General features: G+C 46.1%; 1 protein-coding gene across 2 annotated transcripts in view; it reads left to right on the top strand.

Annotated features, from left to right (window-relative positions):
• XXYLT1 (xyloside xylosyltransferase 1) overlaps window positions 1-24,031 on the top strand; it is a 159,918-nt gene that overhangs the window by 99,164 nt on the left and 36,723 nt on the right. The window contains exon 4 of one of the 2 annotated variants that reach the window (XM_073231870.1): window positions 18,518-18,631. The exons of the other annotated variant lie outside the window; for it this stretch is intronic. Coding sequence (XP_073087971.1) covers window positions 18,518-18,631 — 114 coding nt within the window. The remainder of the gene's footprint in view (window positions 1-18,517; window positions 18,632-24,031) is intronic. 2 annotated transcript variants of the gene reach the window in all.

Consider the following 24,031-nt stretch of genomic DNA (forward strand, 5'->3'; position numbering starts at 1 on the left):
GATACCCACCGTGATGAATTTGGTATCATGCAGGTGGTTTTTAGATATCTGTGAAGATGCTCTAAGCAGTATAAGGTATTTGCAAAACAGAAACTGACAGTATTCCAAGGAGAAAATAGTTAGCCCACAGAAATAGAGGGAAATTCTGACCTGCCTCTGTGGAAAACAGGAGCTCCAAGATGAGGGTGGGTACACATTCAGATTGCCCTTCAGCTGCACCAGAGGAGGAAGGGAAGGAGGGCTGGGGAGACAGTAGAGAGGTGAGCGGTGCCTGGGGCAGACATCCCATTATTCCCTGGCTTCTTTCCCCGGGCGTGGGTACTTGATTACCCTGCGGAGGGCAAACTTCTGGCCACTCTGCCTGCTTCTGGACCCCCGCCCTTGGCTCCAGCCCTGATCACCAACCGGGTTTCTGTTCCTTTTCTGGTCCTTGGAGGTGGTCCTCTCATTTTTTAATCCTACTATGTCCGTTCCCCTCCTTGAATTATAAAGTCCTAAACATTTTTAAAAATCATATATAGAAGTGATACATTTTCATTAAAATTTCAAAAAGTATACCAGGATTATTATTTTTTCAGAAATTTTATACATGTTTATCAACGTATGTGTGTATGTGTGTGTGGGTAAGTAGACCCCTACTTTATTTACTAGTGCAACCTTTTTGTTCACTTAATAATATATCTTGGCCCTCCTTACACCCAACTCCATATTCCTATATTAAACATGGCTAGTCTCCCAATATAATTTTTCTCTTTACTTTGGAAAACTCACATATATGGAAGCAGACAGAATCATGTAGTATTCTGGGTGCTTAATATTAAAACATTTGTGGAGCTTCAGTAATTATCAACCCTTAGGCAATCTGATTTCATCTCTGCTCCTGTCCATGTCACCTCTCCCCGCCACCACCCATTATTGTGAAGCAAATCCCAGACAGCATATTATTTTATCTGTAAATATCATTTTGAATCTATTTTATTTTTTTAAAAAGTGTCCCACCTGCTGTTGCTGGGTTTGAAGCTGAGGAAGGTTGAAATGAACTCAGTGTCATTTTTTTTTTCCTAGTTCCTCAGTCTGAAACTCAGAATCTGGCTGAGGGAGGGAAATAGGCAGACATGGCTCTAATATCAAGCCCACCAGCATTTTCCATCTCTCTCTGGATTGTCTTGTGTCAAGTTGTCAATGTAACAGTCATATCTGGAAAGTGTTACGGCTGATATAAATTCAGGTCCGTTGCTCACTAGGCTTGAAGATCTGATTTATAAGAGATACCTGCCACCACCATCATTTCAGGGTGAGTACTTGTTGGGCTTGAAGATGAAAGCAGGTTCCCTTCTTCCCTCTGACACCTGAGGATGAATTTCTTAACTCTTGTTCTTGTGGTTTTTATACAAATTAGCGAAAGATTGAACCTGTCAGTTTTTATTAGAGTTAAATCTGAGTAAAAGAGAAAAAGCCTGACACCTTTTACATAGTAACTGATAAAGAAGCCCAGGATTCCTTCTTTCCCTGGGAGTTTGCATAGCCAGAGAAACTTGGGGCAGTCATGTAGCCCCTACAGGAATTACTAATAAAAGGGAAGAGAAATACCCACCCTGTGGTAGAAAGTAAAATATCTACTATGAGGTTGTTATTTTTTAATGACACCATTGGGAAATGCGTTTTAAAGGAAAAAGCTGTATACAAGAAGAACCCAAGTGGGGCTGTGTTACTGTTAATGGGACTGCTCCCTATCTGACGGCTAAGGTAAGCTGTGACTATCGAAGTCTGAGGGCCGGGCGAGTCAGGAGGCTGCCAAAGACTGAGTGTTCAGGCTGAGGTGAGGTCCTGGTAGAACATGGCAGGGGCTGCCCTTCTCTGAAAATACTGCTCAATTCAGTTCTTTGGTCTTCCAGCACAGGAGCCCTTTGGCATAACTGAATCAATAAGGAAGGATCCATTACATGGTACTTGACACAGATGTCTCTGGAAAGAATGAGTGAGGAAATGAATGAGCAGGCAGGGTGGGGCCAGGTAGCATGTCCTCTTCAGACCGAGTGCCAGGCGCATAGTAGATGTTTGTTGAATACATAAAGGAACACGTGTTAAGTCCCAGGATGCTTCCTCAATGGTGCATTCACCAACCATTAAGGGTCTACAGTCCCTTCACTGGTATTCTTACAGAAATTGCTTTCATATTTTTCTTTGTAACAACCCATGGGAAATAATATTATTCTCAGTTTTTATTGGACACATCATGTGTCTGACCACAAGATTAGGTGCTTTAAGGGACTGTGAGGTAGAAGACTGGGTCCTGCTTTCAAGGAGATTATAGTGTGAAGGGGATAGGGCTGCACAGAATTCAGTGCAGACATCATGCCAAAGTTGCAGATACCAAGTCGCTACCACTGTGCAGATGTTTCCCTTGGGTGAGCCGCAAAGATGCCGTGCTGCAGGAACTATAAACTTGACTGTCTGGCCCACGTCATACTCAGCGTGATATTCTGCCTTCAGAGTTCTAACCGGGTGTTGTGGAAGGGCGGTGGGATTTGCCGTGTGGGCATAACCTAGCTCTGTGCGCAAATGGAAAACTCAGTGAGCTTTGCAGAAGGCCTGGCTGAGCAGTAGCGGGAAGCATGACCCTGCCCTTCAGAAGCTTGCAGCCCAGTTGGTGGGACCACCTCCCCAGAGTGCTCTGCTGGGAGGTGGGCCTAGGCATATGCTGAAACTGAGGCACCTCAAAGGATGATGGGCCCAGGAGGACTCTCCTTTTTTGCGTTACTGTAACTTTTTTCTTTTGACAAATGAACATCTCTTTGAGAGAACCTCATTTGTAATTTAGACAGTGAAAAACCTCATCTATAAGCATCTTCCTGGGGAAAAGAAGCAAAATAGCATAGTTGAATCACAGTGTACAAGAAGGACTTCCTATGACAGCAGTGTATGGGAAGGACTGAGTTAAGCATGGCCAGCTTCATGGGAGGGGAATTTCAATCTGGCTTCATGACCACCTGGGGCACACATTTCAGCTGCATGACTGCACTTCTGCAGGTGACTAAGTGAAGAGGATATTCAGTCCCCAGGCCCTCTGCTTCCAGGTTAGCTGCAGAAGTGGTTATTGCAGAAATATCAAGCTTTTCAACTGACATGACTTTGAAATGAATACCTTGCTTCCTACTCCTGCATTGAGCAGCTTCCTTAATTAGACCATTTAATGTTGATCATAGAGAACCCAATTACCTTCTGGTTGGGGTTACAGACTCAACCCCCAACATCAAGGAGCTGCCCATAGGAACACTTCGATGCAGGGACCCAGCCTTCCCAGGTGCCCCCACCTTCAAGACTTTTGTATCACCATTTGTAAAAGAGGAAGCTTATTTAGGAATTAGAACTGCTTCCTGTATATTAGTTTGCCTGGACCCTTGCTCTATCCCTGCCTCTCTAGATGAACACATATTTTTTTTTTTAGATAATTATTTTTTATTGAAGGGTAGTTGACACACAGTATTACAGTAGTTTCAGGTGTACAACACAGTGATTAAACATTTATATACATGATAATTCTAGGTACCAGCTATCACCATACCAAGTTGTTAACAATATTTTGACTATATTCCTTAAGCTATACATCACATCCTGGTTACTTATTTATTTTACAATTGGAAGTGTGTACTTTTTTTTTTTTTTTTTGTGAGGGCATCTCTCCTATTTATTGATCAAATGGTTGTTAACAACAATAAAATTCTGTATAGGGGACTCAATGTTCAATGTATAATCATTAATCCACCCCAAGCCTAATTTTCATCAGTCTCCAATCTTCTGAAGCATAACGAACAAGTTCTTACATGGAGAACAAATTCTTACATAGTGAATACGTTACATGGTGAATAGTAGTACAAGGGCAGGCAAATGACATGATTTTGTACATGAAAATTCCTAAAGAATCCACACAAAAAACTATTAGGGCTAAAAAATTCAGCAAGGTTGCAGGATACAAGATCAATATACAAAGATCAATTGTATTTCTATAAACTAGCACTGAATATATGCAAATGAAGTTAAGTAAAGAATTTCATTTATAACAGCACAGAAAGAATAAGATAAAAAGGAATAAATCTAACAAAAGAAGTGCATAAGAAGGACACATTGTAAACTATAAAACGTAATTGAAAAAAATTAAAGACCTAAATAAATGAAAGAAATCTCATGCTTATGGGTTGAAAGATTTAAGCTGTTAACATTCCCCAAATTGATCTACAGATTCAGTGCAATCCCTATCTAAATTCCAACTGCATTTTTTTTTTTACAGAAACTAACAAACTGATCTTAAAATTCATATGGCAATTCAAGGGACCCAGAATAGCCAAAACAAATTTGAAAAAGAAGCACAAAGGTGGAGGATTCAGATTTTCTGGTTTCAAAATTACTTCAAAGGGTCAGTCATTGAGATGGTGTAGTACCAGTATAAACATTTAAGAATATATGAATATATAAGAATAGTTTTTTCAACAAATTATGTTGGGACAACTGGATATGCACATGCAATGAATGAAGTTGGCCCACTACTTCACATCCTATATAAACATTAACTACAAGTGGGTCAGCTAAAACTATAAATCTCTGAGGAGAAAACAAAGGTGTAAATCCGTAACATTGGATTAGGCAATGCATTCTTAGATACATACCAAAAGCATAAGCAAAATAATAATAATAAATTGGATTTTATCAAAACTAAAATGTGTGCTTTAAAAGATACTATCAAGAAAGTAAAAAGACAACCCACAGTTGACAGAAAATATTTGCAAATCATGTCTGATAAGAGACTAGTACCCAGAACAAAAGAAACTCTTACAACATAACAATAAAAGATTTTTTAAAAATAGGCTAAGTATTTGAATAGACATTTCTCCAAAGAAGATACACAAATCCAATAAGCAGATGAATAGTTGTTCACTATTATTAGCTCTCAAGGAAAAGCCAATCAGAACCACAATGAAATACTACTTTATACTCCCTGAGATGGCTATAATTAAAAAGACAGTAAATTACAAGTAATGGTGAAGCATAGAGCAATTGGAACCCTCTTAACACTGCTGGGGGGGAATCTAAAATTGTGCAGTTGCTTCAGAAAACAGTTTGGCAGTTCTTCAAAAGGTTAAAACAGAATTACCATAAGACCCAGCAATTCTGTTTCTATGTGTATGCCCAAGAGAATTGAAAATATGAGTCCCCGCAAAAGTTGGACATGAAAGTTCATAGCATTATATGCTATATAATAGCCCAAAGATACAAACAACACAAATGTCCATCGAGAGGGGAATAAACATAATGTGGTATAGCCATGTGATGGATATTATTCAGCTACGAAAAGGAATGAAGAACTCATATCTCTACAACATGGATGAACTTTGAAAACATTATGCTTAGTGGAAAAAGCTAGACACAAAAAACCACAGATTGTGTGATTACATTTATATGAAATATCCAGACAGAAAGCAGATCGGTGGCTGCCAAGGGCTGGGGGAAGGAATGAGGAGTGATTGCTCACTAGTGGCTGGCTGTATTCTAGGAGGAGGATAAAATGTTCTGAAGTTAGATTGTGGTGATGGATGCACAACTCTGAAAATGCTAAAAACCATTGAATCATATACTTTGAGGGATAATTTTATGGCCTATGAATTATATCTCAATTTTTTAAATGAGGAAAAAAATGCCTTCTGTTCTATTGTGTTTTTTTTTTTTACTGTCATTAGAAAATTTTTTATTATATTGATCTTGAACTGTTAAAACCAAAGATAGCTTCTAATCCTAAATGATTCTTGATCTACTCCACAAATACTCTCACATTTGAACATAGGCTGATTAATATTTGAAAATTATTGTTATATTTCAAAAGTCTAAACAAATCTATATAATGAAAACTGTTAATTTCAAGATATATTTAAAACTCATGAAAAAATATAGATATATAATTATACACATATATATATATATATTTTTTTTTTTTGAGAGGACATCTAGATGAACACATATTATGAGGCTACCTGTCCTGATGGCCTTTCAGAAATGTGAGGTCATAGAAATGCTCACAGGGCCTCATTACTGTCAATCAGTGTGGAGTGAAGTACCTGTGCATTGCTGCTCCTCTGATTCCACTTGATTCCCCTTGGCCCTGTAAGGGAACATGGCCTCCCTTAATAAAATGAAGCCCAGTATTTACATGGGGTATAAGCAAGGAATCCCTTTCCCTAACTACTAGGACCATCTTATCTCAGTTGAACCCAAGAGTTGTGACTTGGAACTGTAAGGAAGGCAATATAATCTAGCCCTTTATTTGGCACAACAGTGAACAGTATTTCCATGTTCATAATAATGTAATTGTAGTTCATTGGTATTCAGCTTTCAGAGAACCTGGAAGATAGCACCTAGGCAAGGTAAAGATGTAAGATCAATCATATATTGTAGAAGGATTAACTTAAAACAGAAGAGAGGCACCCCCATTTCTTCTGTCTGTGCCTTTCTGCCAAGGTATCAGGAGGGTTTGGGAAGAGTATGGTGTGATCTTTGTCCTTCAGGCCACCTCTCTACTCATACCTCATGTCCCCTCAGCTGCTGCCATGAGTTAAAGGCAACGTACAGATGATCCAGCGATACACTTTTGTATAAATGGGGTCGAGAGCATCTTTGGGGCCATGTGGGAGCAGAGGAGACAGCAATGGCTAGCTAAGACCTGGGAGAGATTTGTGCATGGGTGGAGTATCTGCAAACATAAAATTGAATATTTAAAAATGGATTATAAAAGAGAAGGAAGGGAAGCACTCATTGAAAACCCATCTGTGGCCTGGTTCTTGACTGGTGTTTTTCATGTTCTTGTTTTGCATGAATATGGGCTCAGTGTTGCCAGATTTTCTCATTTTTTCCCCCAAGAGAAGCCAGAAAGCTGTGTTGTTAATGTAAAAGCTTTTGATTTTTTAATATTGACAACTAAGCAAACAGTCTGCAGGCCAAACAAAGCACAGTGGTGCACCAGATTCAGCCAAAGTACTGCGAGGTGGAGACTTTGGGTTCAAAAGTTCAGTGGGGCAAAAAACCCCAATGCTTTGGCTGGGACCTTCAAAGGCTTGGGCTGGCTGGTCCTTGGGCACTGCTGGTAGTAGTTTCTGGGTGCTCAAACTTTGTTTCATTCTCAATTGTTTTCTCCCATTACTTGAAATAGTTGATTTTTATTGGTAATTTAAAATTCCACCAAATGTTTTTTTAACTAACCTCAGATTTACCCAATAACAAACTGTCAAGGCCAAGCATGATTCTTGCTCAAAAATGTATTTTTGGAAGAAAATAAAAAGATCCCAGACTTACCATTTATCAAAGCTGACCTCTATTTTAACTTTCATTGTGTATAAGAGCATCTTTAGTCTTCTCTTAGTGCTTTGTGGATTGAAGGATTTGAAGATATTCCACCCATCTGCAAAGCACTGAGGGAAGACTGAAGATGCTTTGGGGAGACGGAAGGTCTAGATGGGGAGGAAGAAAGAGAAACCGAAGGGGAGAGGGAGGGAGAAGAGAGAGGCTTGGGAGTGAGGCTTCTAACTTCCCCATGCCCTCTGCTCCATGCTGCCTCACAAACAGCGCGGGACCCTTGGAGCCCCCAGCAGCCCCCAGCGTGCTCAGTCGTGGAAGGAGGGGTGTGGTCAGTGACATGCAGCCTAGTGTTCTGGTGGCCCCTACAGAGACTCTTCTCTCTGGTCTTAGAGTCATGAATAGTTGTATTTCTCCTGGAAAATCAATTGGTTTCTCCTGTCCAACTAATTAGATGTCTTTTTTTTCAGTTGAGAAATAGAAAACTTAGAGTCAAACTTGTGGTGCACCTGTAGTGAGTTTATGGCTCTTTATAGGATGCATTTTGGCATCTTTGCTGGCTGAGGTAAACTTCTGGAACAAAATGGGGGATAAAGTTCAAAGGAGAGGAGAGAAGGAAGGAAGGAAGGTGTATGCAGTCTGAATTAGGTCCTACCACTTCAGACTCCATTTTCCAGATCTTCCTGCCTATAGTAATAAAGAATAAACATCATGAGAAATAACCCTGGGAGGAAGTACAGTATGGGTGGGGCGACCGTTCAATTTCACCATCAATTATTTACTGTTTAAACTAGAGTACTTTTGAGAGTGACGAGGGGATGGTATTAATAATAACACTAGGACAAGTGTAAACCAGGACTGTCCTGGGCCACCCAAGGCTGGAGGAGGCAGAGCAGGGAAGGAGGTGGGGAAAGGACCTGGCAGGGGATGATGCAGGGGAAGGCAGCTGTGAAAGGCTGAGGTATTTAGGGTCAGAAATACTGTTGAGGTTGGCTGGGTATCTGGACCTGTCTGCTAGAACCAGGAGGGGAGCATTGAACGGTTCTTGGGCTGAGATTTGGTTTTTGACTGGACTCCATGGTGAAGCGTGACAGTGCCCTGCTGCTGTGCATGCATCTCCCAAGCCTGCCCAGGTTGCTCCTGGCAGGCCAGGTCAGCTCCTCCGCTGTCATCTGGCCCTGGATCGAGTGGGAAGATGAGGCTTTTCTGTGAGTGGTACCAATGCTACACTGGAACTAATTTGCTAATTTTAAGAACTCACCACTTGGATTTGGTCATCATTCCATGTAGAAGGAATCCAGAGGAAAAGTGGAGGGGAGGCAGCTGTCTCTCAAAAGTGCAAATGCTTTGTTTGCACCATTGATTCTTGGCTGGTCTCAAGAGTTCCCAAGAGCTGCTTTTCGTGCAGCTACATTAGCCACATGCCATGATGTCACCAGGCTGCAGCCTTTCAGCCTGTGTGCTGTACACTCCAGTGGGCCCAAAGATACCTTACAGGGAGGGCTTTGTTCCCAAGACCAGGGTGTAGGGCTCAGAAAATATTGCTTTGTGCCACCTGGATGGTCTTGTACATTGGAGCAGAATCTCCAGAAGCTGGGAGGGGTCCTTGTCTGGGAGAAGTCAGCAGAGCTGTAGGTGGAGGCCACCCAGCCTGCACAGCTCAACTCCAGGAGGGGAGTGGAGTAGAAACCCCACTGTGGCCTTCACTCCGGAGGACTGCCCCTGGGATCTCCCAAGGTGAAGAAGACACTGGGAAATTAACGTGAGCCGGGCCTCAGTCCTCGGCGCATTTTGGGGAGTTGGCCCTTGTCTCTTCACTTCAGCATATCTAAGCTTATCCAAGCTCACTTGGTGACTCTTAAGAATTCCACTGGTATTTGTTGAGGGCCTGCTTGATGCCAGACTCAGTGAACAAGCCTTGCCCGTAAGAGTATACAGTTAGGAGGACCAGCCCCACCTGCAGCTGAGGGTCCGAGCACCTGATAAAAGTGTCTGTGGCCACATTCCTATAACTTAGAGCTACTGCCAGACCTGGCTTCCTTCTCACTGCTCATTCTGCTGCTGGGAGGCCTGGTTTCCTGGCCTTGCCTGAGCCCTTGCCCTGTGTGCGCAGCTCAGGAGCGTAATGATCAGCAAGGGTCATGCTCTTGTTCTGGGTACAGAGACCAGTAAGGTCTTTAGGATGCCTGGGACTATTAGGAAAAAGGACAGAAGAAGAAAGTTTTGGACAATGAGCATCTGGAAGAAATGTGGGAGCTGGTGGGAGCTGGCTGCAGGATCCCTGAAAGCTGGGACTGCAGTGACTTCCCAAGGTGTGGCTGCACAGACCGCAGTCCACACCCGCCCTCTTTCCCCTCCTCACCTGTACTTTCCAGCTCCATTTTAAGGAAAACATAGGAGGTGCTCTGAGGTTGTGTCATATCTCCTGACTGGTGGGCCGGCTTGGCCACCTCACACCACAGAACCACAGTGACGGACGGGGATGTTAGCTGCTTCGGCGGGGGAGTAGCAAGTTGTTTTCCAAACCATAATGTGCTAAAGAGTGGCTTTTCCTTCTTCCTGCTGTCTGAGGGGTGCCTGTACCTTCTGGGTGTTCTGCCAAGGGTGGGCAGTGGGTTTGCACATCTGTTAGCTCCGAGGGCTTCTGCTCCCTGGAAGCTGTCACAGCTGGAATTCATGGCCATGAGCATTTGTCCCAGCTTTGGGCGGACCTCTCGGTGGCTGCTTTGAAACCATACTGCCTCTATTGTTACTAAGAAATTAGCTTAAACTTTATGTTAGAATAAAAATGAGCTAAAAACCCTAGATGTGTCTGGCATATATCCAGGTCGATCTCCAGGCACCTTGAAAAGCTGGAGCTGTCCATGCTTGGAGTTCTGGTGCAAACTAGTGCTCCACAGTGGCTGGCAGGGCCCTTAGAGTCTGGCCTGCCAGCAGGTTCTGCAGGGCGGGGGTCCCAGCGTTGGCCAAGAGGAAGACCCAGCCTCTTGGATTGGAGAAGCTAGGTCACTTCCTTTCTCTCTCTCAGAACTGGGCCAGGTGACACCCGTGGAAACATCACAGGCACAGGCTGGAGTCCCACTGCCTGGGTTTGGAATGCCAGCTCTGCCACTCACTACCTCTTACCTTGAGCTGGCTGCTCAACCACACTCTGTCTTGGGGAATTATCTGTAAAACAGTCCCTTCCTCACAGGGTTGGGGATTGTGAGGATTGAATATCTTAGTATTTGTCAAGTGCCTAGAACAATGCTTGGCACAAATGCTATGTGAGTACTTGTAAAATAGATAAAGCATTTGTGCCTAATGCCTCACGGTAACTTCACCAAGAATTGCATCTAAGAGCCTTTTAAATCCCAGATCATCTGCCTGTCATTGTTATTCCTAGCAGAGATGATTAAAATATGGAACTGAAATAGAGGCTGAAGATCTGATTTTCTTGGTGCAGACCCGTTCTTTTAGATAGCTGTACATCTGGTAGGTGCTGTCTCTTACGGGACGATTTCTCCAGAAGGTCTCTTGTCACGTGTTTGCCCACAGTCCTTCCTGAACTCTTGGAACCCTATCAGATATGCCAACCTATTTTCTTCCTCCTACTGTGGGAGAAAGACTCTGCCCTTCTTTTCCCTCCATGGACCTGGCAAAGTTGTCCCCCTACACATGTGGCTGCAGTCACTCATTCAGGAAACATTTGGGAAACATCACCTTTCCACTCATCTTGGAGCTTCAGCTGCCTCTTCCTTCCCATTTCATGCTCCCTGAGCCACTTGGTTCCTCATCTGCACCACCTTGTCGCATCAGGCTCTGGAAGCCAGCACCAGACACATCAAGAGTTTTAGCTATTGCCCTCCACCTCCATCTCAAGCAGCTCTTTCTGGATAAGACCCCGTAAGATTCTGTTTCACTGGAAGTCAGTTACCTCAAAGATTTGGTTTACAGAGAGTGTAATTACTTCTGTCCATGTTAACTAGAAAATCCAGCTCATCCAAATATGTAGTTTTGATAGAGAATTATGCATGGAAGTAATCAAACTGAATTAAAATCTTCCTTCACTTTCTTCAGTGGTAAAATGGGAATCATGTTGTTTGTCTCACGAGTTGAAGACTTGTATAATGCTAGAAGTGCTACATACATCTCTGAAAGATTATTTGTATTATTAGACTTTGAGCTTTCCACTTCCCTGGGGCTCCTGGACAGTGGCTGTCAGCTTCCAACATTCAAGAAAATGAAGAATGAATACACGGCATCACTCCTTGGCTCCCTAGCTCTGACTTGGTGTATCAAGAAGGCTCACAAGTCACCTCCCCAGAGAAGGCTAGTGTTATTAGTGCCTCCAAAACTGTTTTCCTCTGTTGCAGTTTTGCAGTTTTAATTAATGGTGAGCAGCAATATACTTTATTATAATAATAATAAAAAGAACTCATACCTAATGAATGTGTATCAGGTTTGTGCCAAGCACTGTTTAAAGAGCCTGGATGTTTGTTAATTATCCCAGTTCCAGGAAGGCAGTACTGTTTCTTTTCCTGCTTTGCAGGTGAAGAAGCAGAGGCACAAAAATTAAAGACTCATGCTCAGGGTGTCACAACCTGAAAATGTGGAGACTGAGTTCAAGTCCTGGCTCTGCTCCCCATCACCATGCTGCCCTTGTGCCCTGGCTGGGCATGTCAGCTCTCCTGGGTCCCAGGGACATACCTCCTCTGGTTGTCCAGCCCCCAGAGAAGGAAGGCTTCCTTCAAAGTGACTGAGTGTGCTCAGCTGCACATGAGTATCTCAGTTTCTCCTAAGAGGTCTGCATTTCTGAGAGGATGAGAAGGAAGCATCATGTCTAGTGACATTAGGTCTGTTTAAACACGAGATTGGGGCAAACACTGGCAGCCTGCTCCCAAGAATCAGCTGCTTGGCATTTTGGGTTTTCCTCCTCATTAACCTTTAGAGGATGCCAGCCCATTCCCTGGCTTAGGGCTGACACTCTGACCCTGGAATGTGTAGTCACATGGCAGATACCAAGGACCTGTGTAGTTCATTTAACACTTTTTCCTTGAAGTTGGAATAAAAATTAAGCTTACTGCTGGCATTTGCAAGTTGGCAAATCCTGGTCGGGGTGGGGGCCGCTCTATTGAGGCACTGCTCACACTGGGGATGCAGAAAGGAGTCAGACACAGGCCTGCTGCTCAGGGATACTGAGGCCAAGCCCTACAAAGGGTTTGGGGTGGAAGAGAACAGTGTGTCCAGGCTGAGCATGTGGGAAGGCCATTCTGGCAGAAGGAGCAGCCAGAACCAGGGTAGTGGCAGCTGAGGAAGAGGGCAGTGTAGCTGGAACCTGGGGCTGCAATGGTGCCGCGGAGGGGCCGGATGGCAGGAAGCCTGCGAAGGGAAGCTGAAGCCAGCTGGTTTTTAAAAATTCAAGTGTCAACATCTGTGGTCATCCCCTTACTGTGGGGTGGCTCAGGGGCCACATGATGTGCATTTTTAGCCCTATCTAGCCCGTTTCTGACCCCATTAACACCCAGGCCCTACAGGCTCAGTGCAGACATGGCCCTCAAAACAATACCAGGCAGACCCTCAGCCTCCAGCCTCCTGGCCCAACAGCCAGGCTCCAGCCTTGGCCCCCATGACTGAGTTCCTGCTGCCTCAGTCCCACTGGGTTCCTTAGTTCCTTAGGAGTGAGGCCCTGTCTTGCTCCCCCCGGTCTCGCTGGCTTCCAGCACCTTCCTGTTGGCCCTCCCAAATGCTGACCATCTGCCTGGACTTCTTTATTGCCACATGTACTCACTGAGTGCTTTAGTAGAAAGCCAGAATCGATGGTGTCCCCATTTTGTAGCATTTGCCCAAGGTCACAAAACTAGAAAATGGAAGAGCCAAGCCTCAATCCAGTATTCTTTTTACTGTATTAAATAGCAATGTATCCTTTGTGGTGAAATAGCCTGGATATGCTAAAACCACAGGGAAACATACTATGAAGTTTGTCTCTACTGTTTGCTTTGCCAGCCGCAGCCCTGCCCAGCTCATGCTCAGAGAACAGTCTTCCCAGAAGGAGGTTCTCACTTCTCAGTTCGAGCTGTCGCTGCATCGCTGACTTGTGACCACAGGGGAGGAAAGAGAGTGGGGAGTGTCCTACAGGTGGAGTGGAGCTTTCTGAAGATGCGTTTTCCTGCTGTAGCTGATTCCAACCTATTCTCTGTGACTGCCAATTTTGCTGCAGTCGCAGAAATAGCCATGCTTTAGCCAGCCGAGTGCTGTTTGTCTAGTTTGCTCCTGGACAGCTAGCTGCAGAGCCAAGGCCTTCCCTTACTTGCAAGGCCCTGATGAGAATGTGGAGCTTCAGCTAAAAAATCTACAGGTCTTATAGACAACCGAGCCAGAGCATGTGCCCTGCAAGTAAGTGGCCCTTCATGGGCGAAGACTGTGTGCATTTGGAAATGAGTGGGGATAGGGAAGGAGGGGTGAGAGAGACCTTCTCCAGCTGGTTCAGGTTCTGATCCTATGGGGACTGGGCAATGTAGGGGTCAGATCTTTGGTGATTAGGATATTTGTGACAGAGAGAGGCTGTATCTCCCAACAGTGGAGAGAGAATGGGTTAGTGGGACAGGTCAGTGTAAGGGAGAGAACTTCCTGTGGTGTGTTTCTAAGGGCAGGCTGCCGGGGAGGAGGGCAGATGGCATACATGGGAAGAGGCACCCAAATGTTGCTGCTTGCTGAACTCACCGACCTTGACTGCAGGTCCTGAGCTGCACAGACAGTTGGGGATCCTGTCACCATTGGGCCCAGCCTCTTCCTTTCCTTGCAGCTTGTGAACGAAAGCCACACTTGTGATGGGAAGGCCCCTGTTGATCTGGGTTCAGTTTTGTCTCTCAGACCCATGTCCTTCCCCTTTGCTCCCCTCCACACCCTGAAGCTGTGGCACAGTGAACTGTGTGTGGGTATGGATGCATTTGTTCAGATGCCCAACAGTGCTGGCCTTGAGTCCAGTCCTCCAGATTGCCTGTGGCCTCTGTTCTGCTCTTCCTGCCTCTAAGGCTTTGTGTATGCCAACTCCTTAGCTTGGCATGCCCTGCCCCAACTCCAGCTGTTGAAATCCTACTTGTTTTATAAACTAAGCTCAAGCCTAGCCACTTCCATGAACCTTTCCCTGATCCATGCTCCACCCCTAAGCTGGCTCATCTTCCTTTCCCTTTGCTCATGAAGCTCTTTGCTAAGGCTCTGTTAAAGCATTTAGTTACTCTTACCCTGGTGTCACTACAGCTCGATTATAAAGTCCTTGAAGGCAAGCCAGGTCTGTCCTCTCTCATGTCTGTATCTTTCACTCTCAGCCCCGCTCCACCTAGCAGTTCCTGGAAGATATCTGGCTGCACAGTCCCTGTCTGTTGAGTTGAGTCATTGTCACTTCAGTCAGCTCCAGAGTCATCTGTGAAGGAGCTAGTGGTTGAGTCTTGCCTGCTGGTGGGAATGCAGGAGCTGTACTCAACAGTTCTCAGAGAGGGACCGAGGGATCTACCAGGAAATCCTGGGACTCGAGTGCATCACACTGAGTATCTGCTGAGGCCTGCAGAGAGGCAGGAGAGATACATAAACTGCCAAATAGGACACAGAAAGGTGCTCAACATCATTAGTCATCACAGAAATGCAAATCTAACCATAGTGAGATATACCACATCATACCTACTGAGATGGCGGTAGTCAAAAAAGGGGCAATAACAAGTGTTGGAAAGGATGTGGAGAAGTTGGTGTCCTCACACACTGCTGATGGGAACATAGAATGATGTAGTTACTTTGCAAGAGAGTCACTGCTCCTTAAAAAATGTAACATAGGGTTGCCGTACAAGCCAGCATTCCATGCCTAATTGAAAATATATATGCCCACCCAAAAATATGTACGTGTATATTGACAGCAGCATTTTTCAAGACAGCCAAAAGGTGGAAATAACCCAAATGCCTATCAGCTGATGAATGGGTAAACAACACAGGGTGTATTCATATAATAGAGTATTATTTGGCCATAAGAAGGAACAGAGTTTTGACACATGCTACAACCTGGGTGAACCTGAAAACATTAATTGAATGAGAGAAGTTATATGTAAAAGACCACATGTTCCATTTATGTGAAATATTCAGTACAGGTCCAAATGCTTGCTTAGGGCTGGGACAGTTGGGTTTGGGAGACTGGTAGAAATGGTAGCTAAAGGGTATATAGGGTTTCTTTTTAATATAAAGAAAATGTTCTGAAATTGCTTATGGTAATAGTGGCATGTATCTGTGAATATACTAAAAATCATTGAATTGTGCAGTTTAAATGGGTGAATTGGATAGTATGTGAATTATATGTCAATAAAGCTGTTATTAAAAAAAAGGGGTCAGGAGAGGGGATATTACTATATTGTAAGTGTAGACTTTGGTGTATGTGCTAAGCTCTGCTTTTCACAGAAGCTATCTTTTACTTCTTTCCCTGTCTGCCAGTAGCCTATCACCTTTCCATTGCACAATATTTTTTCCAGAATGGAACAAGCATAAATACTGACAGATCCATATAAAGTCATTTTTTAAAGATGAAAAGCTTTATTTCATTTTTATGATTTAGCTACTTTTACTTTCTAAAAGAATCAAAATGACTCAGCTTGCATTTGGATTTCTTTGTCAGCCACTAGGAGAAGACAGTGCTACTAATCTTCTGGCATCGATGGTTGCTTTAATTCATTTACTCATTCATTCATTCATTCATTCAATCAGTCATTCTTTCATAGCAGTCATTTGTTGTGTACCAAGGTTTTAAGATCTAAAGAGACAGAAGTAAAAGTCTCCACTGTCAAGGAGCTTATAGTATGATGGGAGCAACATTTAAGTAAGCAAATCATGGCTCAATATTGTGATGTGGGTTCTGCAAACGTATCAGAGAGGCCCTGTACTCAAATTAGGGAAGGCATGAGGAAGAAGAGGTGGCTTACTGGAAAAGAAAGTAGGAGTTAGCCAGGAAGAACATTTTAGGAAAAGGGAGCTGCATGGCAGTGGCCAGGATAAGAGTCAGACCTGGAGCACCTTGGAAACTACACAAAGGCATTTGGACTTTATCCTGTAGGGGGTGGGAAGGCCTGGTCTCATTTTCATTTTAGGATGGTCACGTTGGCTGCATGATGGAGATTCAATTGCAGAGCAGTGAAAACATGAATACCTGGGGTGGGGTAAGAGTTAGGGATGGGGAGCTGGGCAGGCAGGTGAGGGCTCCATGGGGTCAAGGATGCCACCAGGGTTCTGGCTTGGCTATCTTGATGGAGGTTGAGGCTGTCTGTGAGCTAGGGGGCACACCAGAGGATATGCATGTGTTAAGTCTTTTGTCTCCTGGTTGGGGGGCTTCCTTAAGTCTGTGCTATCAGAGTTTGCTATAAGCACACCTGGACCACATGCTGGAAAGTGACAGCAGTGTTCCTGCATCAGCCACCAGCCAGTGGCGTGGCCACGTGCAGTCTGCCTTCACTAGCCCTGTCCCAGGTTACAGGCCCTCAGGGGCCCTGGGCTCTCAGCACACCAGGCTCTTCTCTGGACTCCAGGTTCACTAACTATCTGTACAACAAGGAGGGATTTCCTGATCTTTAAGCTCCCTTCCAGCTCGGATTTTCTGTCATTCTACATAATGGGAGATTACACACTTACACAATCACACCTTTTGATGATTTACATAATCATTTCAGACATGCTTCAAAATTCATCTCTGATCATCTGTCCACTGTTAGAGAATTCCAAAAGCTTAGATTTCAGTTTTGCTGTCCATACCTTCCCAAGGCCTCTCTTTCAAGCACTAATTCCTGAACACTCAGGTTTACTGGGGAGCTGTGTAGAAGGAGCCTCTTCCCAAGGCAGAGACTCTTCCAGAAGGCGATTCCCATCCCAGGCATTTCAGGCTCCTCCCACCTTTACCTCGCAAGCCCTCCTGTTTTCATTTCTTAGACTAGTTCTGAAAATCCATAAGGAGAACGTTCTGTAAAATGGGCCCAGCTGTTGGTGCTGTGCTCGGCTTGCAAGAGGGTGTGTATGGAGATGAAAAGACTCTTTTCTGCTTCCTTGTGAGAGTTTTGGCCCCTCTGCTTTATAGCATCATAAGTGCATCACAACCAGGCACAAAAGTCAAATCACCTCCCACCATATTTACAGTGTTTTTCCATTAGGCAGTCAGGACAGAATGAGGTCACGTGAGAGGCTGAGCATCCCACCCAACCCCAGCTCCCCTCCTTGTGTTCGGCTGTCAGCGTGACCTTGTTGTTGAATTGTCTGTTTCTCCAGGGAGGGGAGTGTTGGGATGAGACTGAGGGAAGGAGGAGGAACCTTTCAGGGCTGTCTGCTTTTCCGTGTGTCACCTCTTTCTCAAGAATGGCCACTATGGCCTTGCATGCTTCCTTCCCAAGAAGTCACTTCATCCTGGGGGGTCTTTGCCAAGACTGTCACTGAACTGAGGATGTCAGAGTTGCAAGGTCCAGTTCAAATCTGTGAGCTCCTTCCTACAGAGCAGGCATTGTGTCTTCACCACCCGTACATCTCTGGTATTACACACAGCATTCGGCACACCGAGCCTCCATGAACGTTGGCTAAGTGAACCCGTAAGTCACACAATGCCCAATCTTGATACCAACTTCTGACCTGCATTTGCCAGGGGGGACTTGATTATGTTAGCACCCACTGGACCATGCATTCTTCAAGGCAAGGGCGATGTGTCTTGGCCATTTCTGCATCCACGGGCCAGCCCAGCACCAAGGAGATGGTGGATCAACGGGTGGGTACCTGGCCTCTTTGCTCACGCTGGTGTGGCTTCTTTGGGCCTGGGTCTGGCAGTCTTTCATACGGGTCCTCACCCTGCCACAGGCTGCACAAGGGAGAGTGGATTTCTCAACCTCACCTCCATGAGTTAGGAGTAGAATGCAACCCACTTTAAAAAAAGAAAGAAGAAAACTGCATGATCTTGCTTAAGAAAGGTCTCTGATGAAAAATGTAAAAATAACCTTACAGAGTGTGTGTGATGGAGACATTTGTCACTGTTGACATTTTTCATTTGCTGACAGTGGAGCAGTAATTCGTAGACATGGTTTTGTGGTACTCCCTCGTATCTTTCTCAAGGATCTCAGGGGTTGTCATGAACTGGTCAGACAGTTGCTTGAATCAAAAATTTTAATTCACATATTTTTATTTATTTATACCTTAGGCTGCATCTGCTGACAAAGATGTTTAAGGTGGCATCTAATAAAGGAGAAAAAGGCAATGTCAAAATAAGAAAAAGAGAAAAGAGTTTTTTAAATGTAAGAAGAGGAAGTAAAAAGTAAGCTATTTTAATTGCTTTAATTAAATCACTTATCATCTTGGAGGCCAAGAAAAAACATATATGGTGAAATATGTGATTCATTTTATAGCAGAAGTCTGTGGTGCCCAAGTCAAAGGCCCTCTGCGGGCTCTGATTTTACAGCTCTGATTTTAGCTACCATTGTGGCAAAAAGGCCATGAGAGCTCGACTTGCCCCAGGGGCCTCTCCCCACCCAGGTGTCTACCTGGGACCAGCCCAGAAGGGGCAGCTGTGTGAACGCCCCTGGGCAACCGTCTTCAGCTCCATTGCAATGCAGGGCAGGTCTGGGAGGCACCTGCGTGTTTCTCTGGGCCCTGGCTAGACCAAGCACCCACGCCTGCAGCAGCAGTCTGGATAGCACACTCTTATGCTGGCTTTTCCTCCTTTTCTCTCTCTTTTTCTACCTTCTGCTTTTTAGGATTACCTCACAATCTATTTGCACCCAAGCTCTGGTCCCAGGTTTGCTCCAGACCATCCCTCCCCACACTTCGCACAGTACTTTGATTAGGATGCAGGCGGAAACCAGACAACAAGCGGATCTGATGCTCCCACTGTCTTGGGGCTGGTGTGGACCTTTGGTTCCTCCATTCCTTAGGAGCATCTCATCTTGGAAAGGGCCCTACTTCTCTGTGTCCAGCCTAGTGTATATCTTGGCCAAGAAAGTGTATTCAGTTCTTGAAAACCAGCTTCATGGTGTCCCTCACCCACCTGACTCCTCGCAGACTCTGTCACCCCAGTTCCTCCAGGCCTGTCCCCATTCAGGGGTGCTCAGTGCCCGTGCACATTAAAGGCCACATGTAGTGTAGTCCAAAGGCCCCAACGACTGTATTAAACCCTCAAGGAACAGCAGCCCCATACTTTCCATCTTCAGACATGCTTCCAAGTAGCAGGCAGCAGCTCCCCTGTTTTCATCTTCACTTTTTAGACAAGACTGTTTAGTGACAGGGACTGAAGGAAAGGACATGTAGATGGGGCTCTCTCCTTCGTCTGCCTTGCCTGAAAGCACACTCTGCCTGCTTTCCCTGGTCTCCTGGGTCCTTGTTGGGACCCTGCTGTTTCATGGTGCTCCCTAAGGGGGGTCTGCTCTGGGCTGATCTCCACGGCCCGCAAGAGGAAGGAGATGGGAATGAAAGGGACTTCCCACTTTCCCCTCATCCCTTACCTTTTTGAGATGGTTCCAGTGGAAGGTTTGGGAGCAGTACAAACAAAAAGCATAATTTTTCAAGCCCCACATTTAATGTAAGTACAGCTTCCTGTCAAAATCAGGCTCCTTGCCTTGCTCTTGGGGAAGAGTTTGTCTGCATATCTCTGATACTACTGTCTTCCTTGTGGGGTTACTTCTACACATGTCTTTTCTCTAGTTCTGGGCTATTAGCTTCTTAAGGGCAGGCACGAAGATGGAATTGCCTGCCAGTACTAAGGGGTCGTTTTTTATTTTTTTCTCTTTCCTTGTAACTGCTTAGTAAATGTGCAGTAAGTGAATGGATCCTGGGTTAGTTTAAAGCAGTCGGGATGTTATCATTCCTGCCGCACCTGTTTTCCCCCAAATACTTGCTCACTGAGGCTGCCTTGCTCACCCCACATCAATTGATAGGAAATGCAGGTGTGTCTTGCGTCCCTGGAGACTGGTTCCAGTGCTGGCTCAGACTCCAGCCTTTCTGGAGCCAGCCCCTTTCCGTACTCAGTCAGCCCGAGTGGGAGCGGTGGCCCCTGGAGCCTTGCTGACTACAACCCCCAGCGGCAGGGACAGCCCCACAGAGCTGAGCAGTGGCTTGTGTCCATTTCTCCAGGGGGCTCTTGCATCTAGAACAAGAGGGCTTGTTTCCAAGGTGTCTTGGGTTCTTGAAAGTAAATGCTAAGGCATGAGCTCATTAGCCTATCAGTTAGTCATCAAGTATTTACCCAGTGTTCTCTGTTTGCCAGGCCTGTGCCATGGGCTAGGGACACATTCATGAGTAAAACAGATGTGGTCTCTGGCCCATGGAGTTCACAGTCTAGCAGGGGAGGCATAGAAACATTAAAGCAAATTATTACCAGGAGAAATAAAAGGTGGTGTTCTCTGCCAAACCAGATCTCCGAGCTTTCTCTTGTTGTTATCGCAAACCATGTCCCTCCAGATGGGTCCTGGTGCTGAGACTCATACCCGTAGTTTTCCAGAAGCCTTTCAGTCCCCAGCTCTCTCATCCATTCCTGGAGAAAGCCTTGGACTTTGCCGTTAAGCAGCTGCCCAGCACAGAGCATTACCATGTAGCATGTGGGACTCTACCTGGGCTCTGGCACACTGTGAGACCACTCTGGCTGTCTCTTCATCCATAAAATGAGGGCTGTGGTGTAGGGCCGTGCCTGTCAGGGTGAGTTCCATGGAATAGCAATCCCAGAACATTTCCAGGAGGACAGGATATTATGATGAAGTAAGTTTAGGAAACTGAATATTTTATGTAACTATATAAATTTTATTCCCCTTTTTTAGATGCACAGAGCACATTGAAGCCTCTGAGAGGGCCTGAAGTACACAGTCTGGCCTAGCTTTGTGGGCCATAACTTTTTTTAAATGCTTGGACCCAGATCCCTTTGTTCACATGGCATCTATTTTCCTGGGGCTTTGAGACTCCATGGAGCCTGCTGAGCTAGAGACCCTTGCAGACCCCTTTTGGTCTAGCACTTTGTAGTTACGACTCTGGTGATGCTCTGGGCTGGAGGACAGAAGTTGGTGTGGGGCAGTGGCCCCAGGGTCTGTGGCATCTGGCACCCCTTCCTCCTTTGCAACTACCATGCCTGTGTCCAAGGAGACGGCTGACTGAATTTCCTACAGCCAATTCCAGAGACATTTAAGGCACTCGCTGGTGGTGGCACTACCTCATAATCCACAGGCATTCTTGATTGGCCTCAGAACCACCAGCTCGCAGAGCCATCTGTCACAGGAAACTTGAGCAGTATTGAGAGTTCCATTAATAATTCAGCCGACAAGCTTCCTCAGACGCAGGCCTACCAGCCCTTGGGACTCACTCCCCTTCTGCCTCTCGAGGTGTTCTGGGGGAGAGTCCTCTGTTATGTTACAGATGTTAGTGACTCAGGCAGCGGGGCCTCTGCACTCTCCCAGAATCCCTAAGGCCTCCTCAGTTGGAAGAGGGGAGATTGATACAAGTTAATGCCACTCTAATTATATCGGCCAACTCAGAGTGGGTGGGCTTACTGACTGTGAGGCACTGGAGAGTGGTTGCCAATGGCAGACTTCAGGCAAGCTCCTTGTGCTGGAGGGGTGGGGGGCTTATCCATTGTGATGGTGGGTGGGCCCTCTCTGCTTCTTCTGTCTGTAGCAGCCATTCAGACCAAAATTATATAGGATCTTTTTTTTGCCAGTTAGAGGTACCTAAAAATATTGGTTGAATTAATTCTAGTTCATTAGGTCTGATTTTCATTCCTATTTAGTAGAATTATAGAATGTCACAGCTGAGTGGAAACATAGAAATCATCTCATCCAGCTCTTCCATTTTTCAGTGCAGGAAAATGAGACTAGAGAAAAGTAACTCTCAAGGTCACCAGCTGGTTTGTTGCAGAACCGGCCAGGCCCCAGACTTCTGGCTCACAACCCTGCACCCTCTCCAACCTGTCGCACCCACTCTGAGCGCAGGGAGCCCAGCATCCTTCCTGGAGCACTGCCAGCAGCCCTAGGAAGTGATGCTAGACCACCAGAGGTTCTTGTCCTTCTCTGGCACTGTGATGCCAAAGGGTAGCACATCTGTCCTGGCTGCCACACTGGGGGGCGTGAGGTGGACGGAAGTCAGAGAGCCAGGGGCCCTCCCTCCTCTCACAGCTTCCCTGCTCACTTGTGGGGGCTAGAGCTGGCAGTCACCTCTTCAAGTCCTCTCTCCCCTTGGAGAGGCTTAAGTCTAGTGGAGTTGAGCCTGGCTGCTCAGGGGAAATGGGGTTTGGGAATCTGCCCTCCGCATCCTTGTGAAGGCACTGCTGGGCCTGGGTACAGGGTGCTCCCTCGTAGGGTGCTTTCTGGCTGGATGCAGAGCTGGTTTTTCCATCTTCGCCTGGAGCCTGGAGAAAAGGGGCAGGGGTGGCAGGAGGTCTGAGCCTACCTCCCTGTCTGCATGAAGGTGGGGCAGGGGTGACCCAGGGCCCTGGAGGCTGTGAGTCTCAGTGCTACGAGTGCCTGTAGAGGTGACTGGGTCCAGCACCCGCTTACAGATGCGGACAGCAAGGCCTGGAGAGGGGGTCCAAGGTCACAGGCCCGGTTGCTGGCAGAGCTAGGATGAAGTGCAGGCTGCCCAGTGTCCCTTCTGTGTTTTTCCTATAGAATCTTAGCTGTAGGCCTTCAGCCTTTCTAGTTTGAGGTGTTATACCTCAGTGGTAAGAAAGTACAGGTTTAGGGAGCAGAGACACTCCAATGTGGCCAGTGGGCCAGAGGGGGTTTTACAGTAAGGTGCAGGGCAGATCCAATGAAAATGCTGGTTGGGGCTGGCAGCCAAGGAGCCTTCAGGGGCTCTTCAGCAGAGGGACAGATGCCCAGAGGAACTGTGTTCTGTGGGGTCTCTGGAGCTGGCTAGGAGGGAAAGGAGCAGAGATGGAAACAGGTCAGGGTCCCTGGGTGCTGCTTTCCATCCATTCTGGATGCGGGGACCCATACCTTCTTCACCTCCTCTCTGCACTAGAGGGAGACCCTTCTCTCCTAACATTCCTTTTTGAATTTCAAACTGGGGCAGTACTTGGTCAGGGCTCTGCCTAGAAGGCTTAGGGAGATGTAGCCAGATGGGGGTCCTGGCCCTCCTGAGTGGAGGGTTGGCCATATCGTCAGGTGGAAAGACAGACATCTATGCTGGCTTGACAGCCCCAGACCCCCTGGGTGTCTGCAAGGTTCCCAGATAGCTGGTGAGACTTTCAGTAAATGCAGCGTCTCCAAGGGTAGGGGAGCGACTGAGCTGCCCAGTGTATTTGGGCCACAGGGGAGGCAGCAGGCCAGGCATAGCTCCTGGGCAGCCCATCTTCAGCCACAGCCACCCCCAACCCACAATACCTGCAGCTGTGCCTGTGAGCCCAGAACAGGGGTGCACTGCTGTAGCCAGTGAGCATTAGGGGAAACAAGTCCTGGGGCCCTGACTCCATGGAAAAAGGGTACAGTGTGCAGGAGCTGCGCCAGCCCAGGACCTCCCCCCCATCCATGCTCTTCCTGTGCTGGGAGTCCCCCAGGGCTGGTGTAGGCCTTGCCTTGTCCTCCTCTCCAGTTACATAGTAACTGAGCCACAGAGATGGGAAATCCTGGATGAAATCAGAATGAGGAAAACAAGTGCTAAGCTCTCCCTTTTTATAATTACTAAGTGCTTTTTATAGACCCTGACTCTGAGAAGGACAATGAGGGATAATAGTAATGCC

Source organism: Manis javanica, chromosome 3 (genome assembly GCF_040802235.1).
Source record: "Manis javanica isolate MJ-LG chromosome 3, MJ_LKY, whole genome shotgun sequence".
Classification (NCBI taxonomy): Eukaryota; Metazoa; Chordata; class Mammalia; order Pholidota; family Manidae; genus Manis; species Manis javanica.